Below are 13,631 nucleotides of genomic sequence, written 5' to 3' on the forward strand. Positions count from 1 at the left end.
AATGCTCGCTAAGGAAATTGGATTAAAAAAGAATTTCAAACTGAACAAAGATGCTGTTCCAACAATACTGCCAAGACCCCAAATGCCAGCACAAGCTACCACGCCGATTCCTACACGTCCCCCGATGCAGAGTCCTCCACTAAAGAGACGGCGAAATGCATTCGCCAAAAGGGAGAGAGCGAAGGTAAGCCGCGCTACTTGCTTTAAGCATAAAGCCTGAATCAAAATGACATGTCAAATCTCACACATTTATGAGTTGATGAAGTCATGATGCCATATATGATGGCATGCACTTTGCCCACAGCATTTATAGTAAAAGTATACCTCATAGGCCTACAACCGCTTCAAATTATGAAAAATGTCAATATTATTACATAGGTATTGGAAACTTTGTTCAATGAAGCCACTGACAGAACTGACGATAGCGACAATCTATTGGACCTCCACACTGGGGAGGAAGCTGTGTCTACACCAGTAAGTATACAGAACGGACTGTGTAAAAATAAAATGTGTATCTTCATCACATGTATGTACATAATTCATATATTTAATTGTTTGATTTTATAGCATTGCTCTCTCAATCAATTCAACCACATGTTGTATTATGAATGTTATTAGATATTATATTATGGATAAACTTGTGTTATCTTATTTACTAACGGTATCTCCGTAGTAAAACCGTAGTTTCGGGTTTCTGACTTTGCTCGTTGTCAGCCGGTGACCAGCTGCCCAGACATTTCGAGGGGAAAAAGCATGAAAACGGGGCTTCGGGTGCCGTGGGAAGAACCTCCGTGTATTCACGTTCTTCACAGTAATCAGTTACATTGACACTGTATCGAATAGGCCTACAGACCAGCGCCATATAGATAGAATACAGACTACGGGGCTATTGATAGGTTGTCAATCTTATGTTTTTGAAAGTAGGCTAATACATTAACTGAAGGGGCTGGGCCGGGAGAAGGCGAGGCCTGCGTCAGAGGTCAACTCATCAGACTAGCTCCCTGAGAAAACCGTCATGAAAAAGTTTAGCAATGTTACGACTAGCATAATTTGCCCACGGCTGTGATTGACAACCTGGACAGCCAGTTAGAAGCTGGAATGCCAACCTAGAGAGCCAATCTGAACCTAGAACGGGCTGCAGGGCTGGCCAGACTATTATATTGTGCATAAAGTTAGATGCATTAGGATAGTCATATGCTCATGATATTCCAAGTTAAACTATATAATATTATCATTTTAAATAATAATATTCAATAATATTGAATAATAAGGGCAGAGATTTGTGGCCAATTCACTATTGCATTTATTTTATAGGCCTGAATTAGACAAGCAGTTCCTTTCCGAATTTTTATTTTGATATAATATTGGTAATTTAATTGATTGCTGATGTTCTTCTTATGCAGTTGACCCTGAGGAAAGTGAGACAGCTGCAGTTATGGCTTGACTCTGGGGAATCTAGCCATAACAGTATATTAGCATGGATGTATAATTTATCTGTAGGCTACAAGGGTGGTCTGCACGCGTGGGCCGGTGCGTCTGAACGTCCCGGGCTGAATTTGTGTCCCAGTCCGCCCATGCTTTCGTATCTCTCTTCATACCTTCGCACTTCGCCTAGGCCATCACATTTTACACACACACAGACTCCAAAACCCACAACCCCTTGCGGCTGCTACTCTTGAAGTGACAGGCCAATCCTGTAACACTTTCAATACAATTTCAAGCTAGTTTCAAAAATGTATTTGTAAAGTTGTGCTGTGTTTTGTACATTTCAGAATGAAATTGATGTGCAAACGGACCCCCCTCCACGAATACACCACAAGTCCATGCAGGCACGACCACGTTTCAGGTCAGCTGGACAGCAAGTTCGAATCCATGTTGGTTGTTCCAAAGGTCAGTATCATAATATTTAAATATTGATATGTAAGATACAAATACACATACATCTAACATGCGTATATTATCATTATATAATACTATATATAATATTTTCAGGAATTGAAGTCAAACCAACTGGGTGTACTGTTGGGACACAAACACATGATGACACAAGTACTGTGGATGCTGGGATTCAGTGCAACCTGCAGCTAAACCTCCCTGAAAGGGACATAATTGATGAGGAAAAAGAGCTTGAGGCCGACAATAGCCAACATGAAGAGGATAATCAAAATGATCATCTTTATAGCCCATCAGACGTGGAATCTGATTCGTCAACTGATGAGTATTGTCTTGTCATGTTTTTTAAATGTTGCTACATTATCATTATGCAGGGTCGGATCCAGCCATTTATTGCAGACTTGATCATTTTACTCTTTGTCCATTTCACAGGGACAGTGACAACCAGGACGACAATGATCCTCTTAGGAGTAAGCTTCTGCTTGTGTTCATGTCTTCCCTGATGTCACTATTCACCCATTGTCCGATGTGTAAAGAGAACTCGCCAGGTCGCCTTCGGAGAACAATGGGCACATTTGTGGAAATCGATCAAAACTACAAACATTGTGGTTTTCAAAGGTAATATTTTTAAATGATGACCATGCGAAATATGTATTCGAGAATGATATTTGTGGCCATGATTGACAGGTGGTCCTATTCATGAGATACTCATACAGGTTGTATAGTATGATAGAAAATTGAATGAATATATTTTTCTCACAGGTCATGGCAGAATCAACCTTTAATTGATAAAACTCCTGCTGGAAATCTGCTGTTGTCAGCAAGAATTATTTTTGCGGGTACATCACCAACAAAAGTGATGAGGGTACTGAAATCCATCAACTGCTACACCATCACAACAAGGACATTTCTGAATCATCAGAAGAAATTCCTTCAACCTGCAATCAAGACAGTCTGTTCAAGAATCGGAACAACATTGTGCAGAAACTGAAGGAGACGAACAAACACAAAGAACTGGTGTTAGAAGGGGATGGACTCTGTGATAGCCCTGGTCATTGTGCCAAGTATGGATCCTATACCATACAAGACCTCACAATAAACAAGGTGTTGGATGTTCAATTAGTGCAGGTCAGTATTAGTGAATGTATCCTATGTTATGAATAGCCTCCTCCAAATACTTTATAGCCAAACACAGCTGAGAATATTTTCTATCGAACCCAAGACAATATAATTTCAGGAGTGTTTTCTTTTTGCCGATGCATTTCAAGCTCAAAGCATTAACCATGTTCACAAATATGACCGCTGAAAATCAAATGCTCTATGATGGCCATCTTTATAAAATATTATGTGTGTTCTGAATGTATTTCCAGAGTAATGAAGTCCCTTCAAGTGTCCACATGGAAAAAGAGGGGCTTGTGCGATGTGTCCAGTTCTTGGAGAGTGAAAACCTCGTCATGAAGACAATTGTGACAGACAGACACACACAGATCAACAAATGGCTGAAGGAAAACCAAGAACATGTAGGTTAATTTTTTTAACTATAGTAGAATTATAATTCTCCAATTTTAAAAAAAAAAAAAAAAAAAAAAAAAAAAAAAAAAAAATTAAATACTGAACTTTGTATTTTATAGACCTAAAAAAAAAACCTGGTAAAGCTTGAAAAGGACAAGCAATGTACCGATATTGGGGAATGGATACAATCCAGTCTGAACCATTTGTATTGGTGTGCCGTATCAACTCCGGATGGAAATGGAGAAATTATTGCTGAAAAATGGCTGTCCCTCAACAACCACATTATAAACATTCACACCAAACATGGCAGAGTGTTCGAGAAATGTGCCCATGGTCGGCTGCCTGCAGCTCAGAACCGCAAGAAAAAATGGCTCAAAGCAGGTAATAATATTTTATACGACAATGGACCACTCATCAAATGTTGTTGGAATGTTTTTGTGTCTTCAGTAAAGAAAAATGATATGCAGTGAAGAACTAATATTGTTTCTATTATCGTATATCCTATATCCTTTTTTGATTGTGTATTTTCAGATTCAGTGCCAGCACTAAAGCTGAATAAAGTTGTCAGCCAGAAAGCTTTTGTTAGAGATGTCAAGAAGATGTCACCTTCACAACAAACCTACGGGGTGGAAGTATACCACAGTATAGTCAACCAGTTTGCCCCAAAGATGTATGCATACTCGTACACTGGCATATATTGCAGGTAAAGTATAATATGAATCTCATCAGAAAATACTAGAGACTTCAACTTTATTTGCTTATTTATCTATTTGCCAAGTTCTTCTTTTTTGGGGGTTTCCCCTCTCCTGTAGTGAGATCTATGGGTTTGTGTGCATGTAAATGGCCTGCAAATGCTAAAATCCCTATGAAATCTCTCTCTCTCTTTCTGTCTCTATACAATAAATGTATTTATTTTGTAGGTTGATCCTAGCAGCACTGCACTACAATGAGAACTCTGGCAGGAAGCATGCCAAAACCAGTACAGGACAACTCCAATACACTGTGAAATTCCCCAAAGCAAAGAAAGGTGGTCATGTAGTTAGACGTGTGAATACAGCAGCTACATATGGTAAGAAAGTGAAAGTGAGAGAATAATAACATTAATTACACCGTTTTACCAAATTAATGAAAAACATAAATCTTGGACAACATTATTGTGTAACGATTGAAAATTGAGCTATGTGAGAATGTAGTGTACAGTTTCAACTACAATGATTAATTATGCAAAGCGCCTCAGGGCATGCTATGCATAATTGGGGGACTAGAAAATATAGTATATAATTCTTGATTATAAAACATATTTTTTGCAGAGTATGTTATCAAACTCTTGACCGAGACTCTACGCTTGTGGGAAAACAATGTCGATGAGGAACCTTTCGATATCCCAGATCCACTCAGCAGTCGATGGGAAAAACCAGACAAAAGAGAGGCTGTTGCGCTGTTTAGAAGCAGATTTAATCACTGAACTGACCATCAGTTTTGTTATTGACTCTAATCAAGTGCTGGATACTTGAACGACGTGTAGATGTCAGATGGAAACGTCGCCTGGAACTTTTGAATGGCACATGATGGCTGTGGGATTCTGTGGTTCTTACCAAGTATTCCCCAGCAAAATCTCACTAGCTGGCGGTATGCCACATAGCAATACATTCTGTAAAATACAAGATCATAAATGTCAATGGTAATCACTTCAACCTTATTTGCTTATTTATCTATTTATTCTGTAACCCAGAAAATAATAACCCCAAAAAGATGACCCCAAAAATACATCAAATTTCTGAGCTCTTCAAATTTGTGAACACAAGTAACTTACTCATTACGTGGCTGATCACCTGCTTGTTGTCTGTCCCTCTTTGAATAATGATGGTAGGCTGTCTGCATCACCCAAACATCCAGACAATTTGATTGGAATCCTGGGTGATCTATCACGCAGGTTATGTTTGCACCATCTCCCTCATATTCATTGAATTCCTCCATTTTGGCCACCATGACATCCTTTTCTTGGCAGCATTGGCACTCTTCAATTGTTTCCATGATTGTACATTTTTCACATGTACACCTAAATGTACAAAAGATAGTTGAGAAATAATTGCATTTTTAGGAGGAGACCTACTTCTGTGGTGAGTTCCAAGCCTAGCAGAGTGTGATGCAGTTACCTGAGCCAAGTGTCTATGAATTATAATCAAATGTATAGTAAATGGTAAATGGACTGTAATTATATAGCTGCTATGTATTATTATTTATTTACTATATATGAACATCTCTATGAATTATAATCACATGTATACCAGTCTGTGTTCTGTTGCCTGAGCCAAGTGTGCCTGCTATGTATTATTATTTATTTACTATATATGAACATCTCTATGAATTATAATCAAATATATACCAGTCTGTGTTCAGTTGCCTGAGCCAATGTGCCTGCTATGTATTATTATTTATTTACTATATATGAACATCTCTATGAATTATAATCAAATGTATACCAGTCTGTGTTCTGTTGCCTGAGCCAAGTGTGCCTGCTATTTATTATTATTTATTTACTATTTATTGAGAATCTCTATGAATTAAAGTCAAATGTATACCAATCAGTGTTCTGTTGCCGCACCGGATCTCCGCCAAATCCAGGATCATCGTTCCCATTTTCGCTCCCGTCTGTATCTCTACCGCTACTTGAATACTGTGGCTCAAACTGGTATGGTTCCACCACGTTAGACTCGCCTGTATGATCTGATTCCACCACACCGGCATCCTCTTCAATAAAATCCTCCTCTTCTTGAAAGTGCACCGAGTCTATTGACGACTCACTGTCACTCGATGCTGTCGAAATATCCGAGCCAGAGTCCGACATCAGCCATATAGTTAGTGTATTATTCAAAAAGTGTTCTACACTGATTTCAAAAAATACCTTTTATTATAAAAAAGGTTTTAGGATCAACTAGGATACTCACAAGTTCGCTAGGTTCAACTAATGGTACAAAAATACTTTACAAAGATAATGGTTTCTAGGATCTACTAGGATACTCAATAGTTCACTAGGTTTGACTAGTATGCTCAAGGTTTTCACGAGGGAGTACAGACATGGACTTGGTCTAGAGACAAGACAAACCGACAAAAGACAAAAGGAGAACAGGGCTACATATACACACAACGGTTAAAGGGGCACAGGTGAAAACAATCAGGAGCAGGGGACCACAATCAAGCTGGCAGGTGACACACAACAACAGGAAGTGTAGACACCTGAAAAGAGAGGACAGAGTCCACATCAAAATTAAATTCAAGGCCACAAGAATAAACACAAAACAATAAACTAACAGAACTCTAACGCTGAAACCTTACATTGCTGAGGCGTAGTGGAGGAGGTCTTGGAGATATGTGTAGCGACCATCAAAGTCCAGTCTGAATCGCTCCTTCATCTGGGAAATGACCATATGATCGCTCTCTTCTGACTGGATTGGGGAGATCATTGAGATGGTGGGGTTTTTTTCCTCACTGAGGAGTGTAGTTGCTACTTTCAGGGGGCACATCAATTTGATGACCTCTGGGATTAATGTCATGTTATCCTCTGTCAGGCTGGCCATGGCTTCTCCCCTCCTTATCTTCTTTGACAGCAGGGTGTTCAACAGAGCAGGCTGCTGTTACCAAAAATGCTCCAACATGTCCAGGGAACTATTCCATCTTGTGGAAACATCATGCACTAGCTTGTGGTGAGGCAGGTGTAACTGGATCTGCCTTTCACAGAGAGCTTCAGTTGCTTTTGGGCTTTTGTGGAAATAAGTCACCACCTTCCTCATTTTCACCAGACGCTATGACACCCTGTCCACCTTCAGGGCTTTTTGGGAGGCCAGGTTTAGTGTGTGCGCGATGCATCGCACATGTGGCTCCAACTTCAGCCAGTATCCTGTTTCTAGCATTATCTGTGACCAACGCTGGATTCTTGTCTTCAATTTTCCACTCGCGGCAAACTTCTTGCAGTAACATTGCTAGATTATTTCCTGTGTGGGCCTCGTTGAACACTGGTCTGCAGAACATGGTTTTGCAATACCCACTCATCATCAATATAGTGTGCTGTGACCGTGACATATGGGTCAGTGGCGCAAGACGTCCAGCCATCAACTGTAATTGCAACTCTTTGGGCATTGCTCAGCAAGTCAACTAACTCTCTTCTCACTTTGTCATGAAGAGCAGGGATTTGTTTCTCGGTAAAGAACCTCCTATTTGGTAGATGGTACCTGGGCTCCAAAATGTGGAGGAGGTGTTGGAAGCCCTCATTCTCCGTGACACTGTACGGCTGGATATCTTTACAGATAAAGAAGGCGATGGCGTCAGTTATTGCCTTGGAGCGGGAAGAACTGTTAGCCAGCGGAGCGTGAAAAAAAGTTGTGATATGCTGCTGCTCACCAGTCTTGCTGCCGCCAGGGATAGCCGGGTTAGCTTCAGCTGAATCCGAGGAGGATAGGGAGACAGCCGCAGACGTACTATTCACCCCATGTCGCCTCTTTAGGTGTGTCGCAAAATTTGTGGTACTGCTCGTGTATTTTATAGCGGCACGGCATTGTTTGCAAATTGCTTGTGATTTATCAAGTTGTCCGTCATTTTTGAAGAATCCGAAGTGTTGCCAAACGTTTGATTTATATTTATTTTTCGGTGCGCTGTGTATTTCTTTCTCCTTGGCTTCCATGCTTGTTGATAACTGTGACGTGTGCACGCGGCTCTCGGGCACAGTAGTGGCGGATCAAAGATCGTCTCTGCAGAGTGCTGCACGAGTGGATGAGTGGATAATATTATATATATGAATGAAACAGTTTTTACCGATGCAAAGAGACGCGACAATAGATGCATTGCGAGTTCAACCCAAACTGTAGCCGTTGTGCACTCTTTCCACCGGTGCACTCGCATCTTGAACGTTTATGCCGGCGCACTTATGCGAATCGGTGAATCTTAACATCCCTAACACACACATCCTGCTGTTAACAGGAAGCAGACAGGAAGGATTGTTTCTTGCTGTCATATCATTTATTGATGTTGCTGGCTGCCAGGAATAACTAGAAAATGCATTTCCTGCAGAAAATGCGTCCGAATGCTGTAAACTGTGAACATTTGTGGCTGCTTTTAGCTACAAAAATGCAGAAAAAGCTTAATATTTAAAAGAAAAGGTTTAAAAAAAGGTATAAACAACAACATGCATAGCTTTGGTGTCCTGAAATAGCTGAATAATGTAATAGTTGAATGGTTTCTGCAGCTGAAAATAGGCTGAAGGAGTTAAATATCAGATGTAAGCAGTGGCGATCGGTGGAACATATTTTAGGTGTGGCTGTGGAAATGGTGACCAAACAACACTAGGGGGGTCCGGGGGGATGCTCCCCCAGTAAAAAAAAATTGAGAAAAGACCCCTTAAAGGTGACATATCATGCAAAATGCACTTTTGTACGTCTTTTATACATGAATATGTGTCCCCGATGTTCCAGGGAACTCACCAAGTGTCAGAAAACACAACCCTCTCTATTTTCCTCCATAGTCTCTTAAAAAGGGGCTGCAACAGATCTGATACAGACTGATCCAGATTTGAACACTTCTATGATGTCACAGAAGCGGCGCTACGGCTATTGGGCCACCAATCAGGAGGAGACAGCCACGGACATTGCTGTTCGAAAGCGCTGGAGACGCTGTAGTACATTAGGCCATGCCTGTAGATGGTGCTGTTCTCACAGAATCAGCCCATGAAAAGACAGTGTTAAATTGAGCGAAATGAGGAATGGCTAAAATGCATGACCTGTTTGGTATTTTGAAAAATAAAAAGTATAAATATGCCTTATATAGGTATGGTCCTACACTATATTATTCAAATATAGCATGATAGGTCCACTTTAAATTATGACTTCTGGTGATGTTAGAGGGGGGGGGGGGGAAGGACAAATTGAGGCTTAAAAATATGAGAAGACTGATCAATACCTCCATAATCTTCAGTGTGGTTAGCTATGAATCTTCCAAAACTTCCAAACACCTTGTCCTGGACATAGTTTCTACAGTATAAACTGTGCAACAGTACAGTAGGCCCACACAAACTACAGAACACCGGGGTTTTGGGAACACTCAAAATTATATAAAATTATTTAATTCCCATTTAATCTGTTAAGGGGCTTTTTTCCCTCGTATTTTTCTCACGAAACTGCGTCTCAGGGCTTCTTAAAATGTAATAAACTATTCATGTGTCCTACTCATTTAAACAAACCACAAGCCCCACAAGAAGCGTCTACATGAGCCCTGAGCGAAAAAACGCACTCTAGCTATAAATCAATCGACATATACTTAGCGGATATGCACAAACAAACTTAACTAACAAGCTGAGATTCCACAGATTCTAGAAATATAAGTATCATCACTGAGCGATCATAACTTGTGACAGGGGAAGCAAATACAGACATCAAACAACGTAGCTTTAGGTAGCAAAACACAGAGATATGCTCACCTTTTGCTGTTATTCTGATCAAAAACGAGAAAAACGCGGCTGAAATTGTTTTAAATTGTTTGCAAAAAGGTGAATTCCCATTTGCCCGTTACACCGAGCAATGTAAATACAGCTGTTAATTTGTCATGAACATTGTCATTCACTGGTGTTAGCTAGGATAAAGCCATGAAGATCATTAGGTGAGTTTCAGTGGCGGCTGGTGCATTTTTCTCCAGGGGGGGCTCTACCAAAATGTAAGCAAGCTTATACACAAACTCAAAACATATGTCATATTACAACGCAGGGCTAGCTCAAAGGAAAACAGCACTTGATACATTTTATTATTTTAGTGCCTGTTTTTGTCAACCTCCTTATTATGCTTACTGATCCCTACAGACAGCCGAAGTCCCTCCCTTTCCGGTGGAACTCCATGGGACCTTATTTCTGAAAATTATGTATTGAAGTCAATGGCGAGAGAAACGTTATCTTTTGATCCCGTTTGAATTGTGCCACGAATTACACATATGATGTTTGTCAATCTTAAAAAATCCTTTCCACGTCAAAAAAGTAACACTTATTTGTGTGTGAAACCGCTCAATGAACTAGCCTACATCTCTGGTCCCGTGTTGTCAAGGGGTGAACACTGAGGCATGAACTCAATTGCACGACTCAAAACTCAGACTCAGATAGCGTTTCAAAATAAAGACTTTTCTGGAATTTTGCACAGTAATAAAATAAGGAAAACAAAACACTCTTTCGAGGAAAACTAGAATCGTGATCTATAGCATAGGTCCGTGAAAGGTCTGTGAAAGGTCCGTGAGGTAAGCCGATACGTAGGTCTTCGAGAGACAACGAACTGACAATTAACAGGAGGGAGCTAACACAATATATACACAGGTAAAGGGGACACAGTTGGAAACAATCAGGGCGGGGAAAATAATCAAGGACGCAGGAGACAGAAAGGGGCGGGAGCGTGGAGGCCTGAAATGAGAGGAAGAAATAATTAAGGGCATAGACATAAAGCACAAGACAAAGGGACATGACAACTCTAACATAAAGAATAAACTTTCACTATAAGTTTCTTGGACATGACAGTACCCCCCCTTCTAGGGACGGCTCCTGACGGCCCAGGCTCCTCTGAGTTGAGGCGGTCAAAATCCTCAATGAGGTTTTTGTCTACGATGAAGCGGGAAGGAATCCATTGCCGCTCCTCAGGACCATAACCCTTCCAGTCAACCAGTAACTGTCGCCCTCTACCCCTTTTCCGACTAGCCAATAGTGACTTGACCGTGTAAACCGGACCTCCATCGATCATCCGGGGGGGCGGGGGGGGGGGGGGGGGGGGGGTTTGACGGTGGGAACCATAGCGCTCTCCTTCAACGGTTTTAATTTCCCTACATGGAAGGCGGGATGTACCTTCATGGCCCTGGGAAGCCGTAGTCTCACTGAGACTGGGTTTATGACCTTGGTGATGGGAAAAGGACCCACAAACCGGGGAGCCAGTTTTCGGGAGAGTACGTGGAGGGGAAGGTCTCGTGTAGAGAGCCAGACTTTTGGCCTGGCTGGTATACAGGGGCTGGTCGGCGTTTTCGGTCTGCTGCTCTTTTAACCAGTTGCACATTCCTGCAGAGTATCTTCCTAGCCGCAGCCCACACGCGCCGACAACGCCTGACCAGAGCGTGGGCAGACGGGACCGTGACCTCCCTCTCCGTGGCTGGGAACAGTGGCGGCTGGTAGCCATAAACACAGTGAAACGGGGACAGGCCCGTGGCAGAAGTAGGGAGGATGTTGTGTGCCTACTCAACCCAGGTGAGGTGCTTGCTCCAGGAGGATGGATTCTGGGACACCAGGCAGCGCAGGCAGGTCTCCAGTTCTTGATTTAGGCGCTCTGTCCGGCCGTTAGACTCCGGATGGTATCCAGACGAGAGACTGACCATGGCACCGATGAGGCTGCAGAACTCCTTCCAGAAGCGTGACACAAACTGGGGGCCCCGGTCGGAGACAATATCCTTAGGGAAACCATGAAGCCGAAACACATTCTGCATCATGACCTCCGCCGTTTCCTTAGCTGAGGGCATCTTGGGCAGAACAATGAAATGTGTCACCTTGTAAAATCTGTCCACTACCGTGAGAACTGTGGTTTTACCTCTAGAGAGGGGCAGGCCAGTGACGAAGTCCATGGAGATCTCTGACCAGGGCCTGTTGGGAATAGGGAGTGGTTGTAATAGTCCTATTCGCGACCTGGAAGAGGTCTTGTTTCGAGCGCAGATAGGGCACGCCTCCATATACTCCTTCACCTCCTTCTCCATGGATGTCCACCAGAAACGTTGTTTAATAATGAACATAGTTCTCTTGACTCCGGGGTGACAGGTGAGCAGCGAAGTGTGAGCCCAGTGGATCACCTGTGGTCGCTCGACCTCCTGAACAAAAATCCGGTTAGGCGGGCAACCCCTTGGTGCAGGAGCTCCAGCATTGGCACGTATTACCTCCTTCTCTACTGGCCAAGTCAGCGCTCCTACCACCCGGTTCAATGGGATGATGGGTTCCGGCTCCTTGGCTGCAGGCACAGGGTCAAACAGACGGGACAGAGCGTCAGGCTTGACATTCTGAGACCCCGGCCTGTAGGAAAGAACAAAGTCAAAGCGGTTGAAAAACAAGGTCCACCTAGCCTGGCGGGAGTTCAGTCTTTTTGCCTTTCTTATGTACTCCAGGTTCTTGTGATCGGTCCAGACCACAAAAGGATGCTCGGCTCCCTCCAACCAATGCCTCCACTCTTCCAACGCTAACTTCACGGCCAGCAACTCACGGTTTCCCACGTCATAATTTCTCTCTGCCGGGGAGAGCTTCCTGGACAGGAAAGCGCAGGGGTGAAGTTTGTTGTCCTTCTGTTGTTGCTGGGAGAGGACCGCTCCCACCCCCTCATTGGAGGCATCCACTTCCACCACAAACTGGCGAGTGGGATCCGGCATGGTAAGTATGGGGGCAGTGGTGAACATCTTTTTCAGCCGAGAAAAAGCCTCCTCAGCCTGAGGAGACCACACAAAAGGCACCTGAGGGGACGTGAGGACATGAAGAGGGGCTGCAATAGCGCTGAAGCTCCGCACAAAACGTCTGTAAAAATTAGCAAAGCCTAAAAACTGCTGCACTTTCTTGCGAGAGTCAAGGGTAGGTCAACAGGCTACTGCGCTAACTTTTTCTGGGTCCATCCTAACCTGACCTGGGGAAATTATGAAGCCCAAAAAAGTGACTGTTTCTACATGAAATTCACACTTTTCAGCTTTGACAAACAACTTATTTTGGAGCAGTTTCTGTAGAACCAGGCGGACATGTTGTTTGTGGGTGTGAAGGTCAGGGGAGTAGATCAGAATGTCGTCCAGATAAACAAAAACGAAACGGTTCAGAAACTCCCTCAACACGTCGTTGATCATAGCCTGGAAGACTGCAGGAGCGTTTGACAAGCCAAACGGAATGACCAGGTATTCATAATGTCCTGAAGGGGTGTTAAAACCCGTCTTCCATTCATCGCCCTCCCTGATCCTGACCAAATGATAGGCGTTACGCAGGTCTACCTTGGTGAAAACCTTGGCTTCCTGAAGCTGCTCGAAAGCGGACGAGATGAGAGGGAGGGGGTACCGGTTTTTAACCGTAATGTCATTGAGAGGTGAGTAGTCGATACAGGGCCTAAGAGACCCATCCTTTTTGCCCACGAAAAAAAACCCTGCACCTGCTGGGGATGAGGAATGACGAATAAGCCCTGTTTTGAGGGAGGCATCAATATAGT

At 42.9% G+C, this 13,631-nt stretch overlaps 1 protein-coding gene and 1 long non-coding RNA gene across 4 annotated transcripts in view; one reads left to right on the plus strand and one right to left on the minus strand.

Moving 5' to 3' along the window:
* Window positions 1-13,631, plus strand: part of LOC307044749 (sterile alpha motif domain-containing protein 3-like) — a 34,732-nt gene that overhangs the window by 132 nt on the left and 20,969 nt on the right. Inside the window, exons 1-10 of one of the 3 annotated variants that reach the window (XM_079690077.1) lie at window positions 1-184; window positions 379-474; window positions 1,773-1,890; window positions 1,993-2,511; window positions 2,656-3,021; window positions 3,264-3,413; window positions 3,525-3,786; window positions 3,937-4,108; window positions 4,326-4,474; window positions 4,716-4,850. The exon at window positions 1-184 is cut by the window's left edge and continues 132 nt beyond it. In XM_079690077.1, the coding sequence (XP_079546203.1) occupies window positions 1-184; window positions 379-474; window positions 1,773-1,890; window positions 1,993-2,396 (802 nt within the window). In that variant the 3' untranslated portion in view covers window positions 2,397-2,511; window positions 2,656-3,021; window positions 3,264-3,413; ... (2 more) ...; window positions 4,326-4,474; window positions 4,716-4,850. Of the gene's footprint in view, window positions 185-378; window positions 475-1,772; window positions 1,891-1,992; window positions 2,512-2,655; window positions 3,022-3,263; window positions 3,414-3,524; window positions 3,787-3,936; window positions 4,109-4,325; window positions 4,475-4,715; window positions 4,851-13,631 lie in introns of those variants that run through there. The other 2 variants (XM_079690078.1, XM_079690080.1) reach the window with 2 other exon arrangements.
* On the minus strand, window positions 4,917-6,498 carry LOC307044762. The gene is made up of 3 exons (XR_013809683.1): window positions 5,988-6,498; window positions 5,219-5,464; window positions 4,917-5,056 (listed from the first exon to the last, which is right to left on the minus strand). It is a non-coding gene; the product is annotated as an uncharacterized lncRNA (long non-coding RNA).

This window comes from Notothenia rossii (assembly GCF_949606895.1).
Source record: "Notothenia rossii genome assembly, chromosome: 1".
Taxonomy (NCBI): domain Eukaryota; kingdom Metazoa; phylum Chordata; class Actinopteri; order Perciformes; family Nototheniidae; genus Notothenia; species Notothenia rossii.